The sequence below is a fragment of the Nymphaea colorata genome, unplaced genomic scaffold (genome assembly GCF_008831285.2).
Source record: "Nymphaea colorata isolate Beijing-Zhang1983 unplaced genomic scaffold, ASM883128v2 scaffold0251, whole genome shotgun sequence".
In the NCBI taxonomy this organism is placed as follows: Eukaryota; Viridiplantae; Streptophyta; class Magnoliopsida; order Nymphaeales; family Nymphaeaceae; genus Nymphaea; species Nymphaea colorata.
The window spans coordinates 24,196-27,269 of record NW_022204757.1 but is presented as its reverse complement, the minus strand read 5'-3'; the positions used below and the strand labels follow the sequence as shown (position 1 = coordinate 27,269).

General features: G+C 43.3%; 1 protein-coding gene across 1 annotated transcript; it reads left to right on the top strand.

Annotated features, from left to right (window-relative positions):
- Nucleotides 1–2,051: 2,051 nt before the first annotated feature.
- Nucleotides 2,052–3,074, top strand: LOC116268394 (uncharacterized). The gene is given in 1 exon segment (XM_031650054.1): nucleotides 2,052–3,074. A coding segment is annotated over 1 exon segment (1,023 nt).

Below are 3,074 nucleotides of genomic sequence, written 5' to 3'. Positions count from 1 at the left end.
GTAAGTTGAAGACTGAAGAATATGAAAAAATAGAACCCAAAAAGGCCCGATTATAAGAAAGGTCGAAGGAATCAAGGTAATCTCATGAAAAAAGCAAGAAACGAAGCAATTCATCAAAAAATAAATCCAATAGATCATTTAATAAAAAATCATTCGCCATTCCATAGGCCTCATTTCATCTCTGATACATTCAAATAAGTTTTATTATATAGGCATATCAACAATATCTCTTTTCTTTTTTGTTTCCTTATAATTATGCACATTGCTCGGCTGATAGGTATTTAACTTCTATATAATTAATAATCGAAAAGCCGATGTCAAACATCAATACCGCGACGTATATCAAGAAGCTGGTGAAGATGGTATACGAGAAGGAGAACCAGATTGAAACCCTTAAAAAGGAACTGAGAACCTCAGCCTGTGCAGGCTGTGCAGGCGCCTGCCGTTAAGGTTAGGCATCCAATCCCATGGAGGAGGCAATCAAGAATTAGCTCTACCTTACCTCCACCCAGCTAAGAGAAGTCACACACCAAATGAATGCCATGGAGAGCAAGATGGTCGAGCTGGAATTGGGACTCGAAGAGGAAATCATTAAAAATAATGAGTTGGTGGGTGACATAAGCGCCCTCAGAGAGGAGAATGCAACGATGAGAGAGGAAAGATTCTCGTTCCAGCAGCGAATTAATGAGCTGACTGCCTAAAACATCAGATTTAGTTAGACAATTTAAAACAGCAAAATAGAATTTGACGAGATTTCAATGCAGCTCCGCACTCTTTTTGAAAGCCTATAATCTCTGAAATCCTCTGAGGAGGTCTTACGCTAAGAAAAGAATCAGTTGGTAGTGGAGATCAAGGAAATTAGATAGCGAGAGGCAAAGGCAAGCATACACAGGCTCTAACTTTAGAAGCAGATTGCTTTTTTCAAGATTGAAATCTTGCAGAAACAAACCTAAATTTAGCTCAAGAATGAATAGATAAAGCAAAAAGCCGATGAAATCGACGAAAAAAGAAACTGTATTCAATAAAAGTATAACTAAGCATAACAGTTGAGCCATGAGCTGAATTCCATCAAACTGGCTCGCAGCCAACTGGAGGCACAGCTTTAGAAGATATCAAGCTAGCTCTAATCTAAGCAGCATTAAAACCACCATTTGAGTGAATCGCTAAAGAACTATGAGGAATTCTCATTTGAAATTTCAAAATACATCGAATCGGCTTTCATCAAGCATTGCTGCCAAGGCCTATTGCGAAGCTCCAAGAAGATCCTTAAGGAAACAGAGAAAAACCAAACAATGTTTTAATCTTCATTCAAAAAAATGACTCAAATCCAATACTGGATGGATGACACTGCTGAGAAGCTGGAGAAATTCCTTCACCAAGATGAACTGCCCAGCCAAACCCTCGAAAACCTATCAATCATCGTGCACTCGGTGGTGGAAAAACTGAACCAGTGCGACCTCACTGAGATGATAGAGAAGGAAAATGAGGAGTTTATCCGCAACGAAGAAGAGGTGATAAACAACTTGCAGAGGGATTGCGAGAAAAGTCTAGAGAGAGAACGCACCAACCAGGAATAAATCGGAGAAGTTAGAGAGCAAATGAAGCATATCAAAGAAGTCAATAGAGAGCTCTTCCAACAGATCAACTAGAAAGACTACATTATCAATGAATGCAAAAAAATATACGAAAAGTGTCTTCCCCGTAACGGTCAAGAATTTCAACTGATGAGAAAGATCCTGGAGCACAGCTGACGCCTCTTCATGATTTTTATACATTTGTGTATCTTCTTCCCCACCCAATCCGATTCCGTGGCGTTTGTGTGTGGTTTCAACTAAGCTGTGCAAATTGAAACTATTTAAATTAGTTTATTGGGTGATTTGAATGAGTAGGGAAAACTACGACCTCACGGGTCAGAAGATGCAAGGCTATACGATCTCAAAGCCGATCGGTCAGGGCAAATTTTCGATAGTCTATCGTGCGTAGAACGAGCAAGGGGTTGCCTTCGCGCTGAAGAAGATCAAGGTACGCATGTTGGGAAATAGATCTTCGACATGGCCGATCAGAAGCAGCGTGACAAGTGCCTCCGCGAGGTGGAAATCATGAAGAAGCTCAGCCACCCGCACATCATCCAGTTCATCGATTCCTTCATCCACAACAACGAGCTCATCATCGTCACCGAATGGGCCGAACGCGGAGACCTCAAGAAACTCATCAAGGATAAGGAAAGCGAGGATTTGCAATTCGACGAACCCACCATTTGGGACTTCATGAAACAGATCGCCAGCGCGCTCCAGCACATGCACGACAAACGCATCATGCACCGTGATCTCAAGCCTGCCAACATCTTCATCTCCAATGACGGATCCCTCAAGATTGGCGACCTTGGACTCGGCCGAAGCTTCAGCTCTGAGACCCTTGAGGCCTATTCGAAGGTGGGCACGCCGCTTTATATGTCTCCAGAGCTCATCCAGGATTCAGGGTATACGTAGAATGCTGATGTTTGGTCGTTGGGATGCATTTGCTACGAGCTGGCTGAGCTCAAGTCTCCTTTCCGCAACAAGGAGGAGAAGATGTCTTTGATGGATCTTTTCGACAACATCACAAAGTGTAACTACCGGCCTATCGATGCTCGTTTTTCGCCTCAGCTCAAGGAAGCCATCCGCAACATGATCGTGGTTGATCCTACTAAGAGATGGTCATCTGAGCAAGTCTACAACTATGCCACCAAGTGCCTGGAAGAGGTGAGAAAGCCACTCCTCGATCCCATCATCGCTATGGACGATATTTCCATCAAGCTTCACCTCCTCAACTACGAGTCAGACTTCTGCAGAGCAGCTGAAAGAAAGCCATTCCACAAGCTGTACTTTGCTCTTCAGGACCAGCAGCAAAAGGAAGAAAACTATCAACTTTTTTACTTCCTTGAGCTGGCATATTGGATAATGGCTCTCTCCAAGCCGGAGAAAAAGAAGGACAAGCTCGCCATCTACACGAAGACTTTGATCGACTGGTCGTCTCCTGATTCTGCTTGCGAGAAGCTGCTTGCCGATCTTGCGGGTTACGGGGTGAAGCTGTAG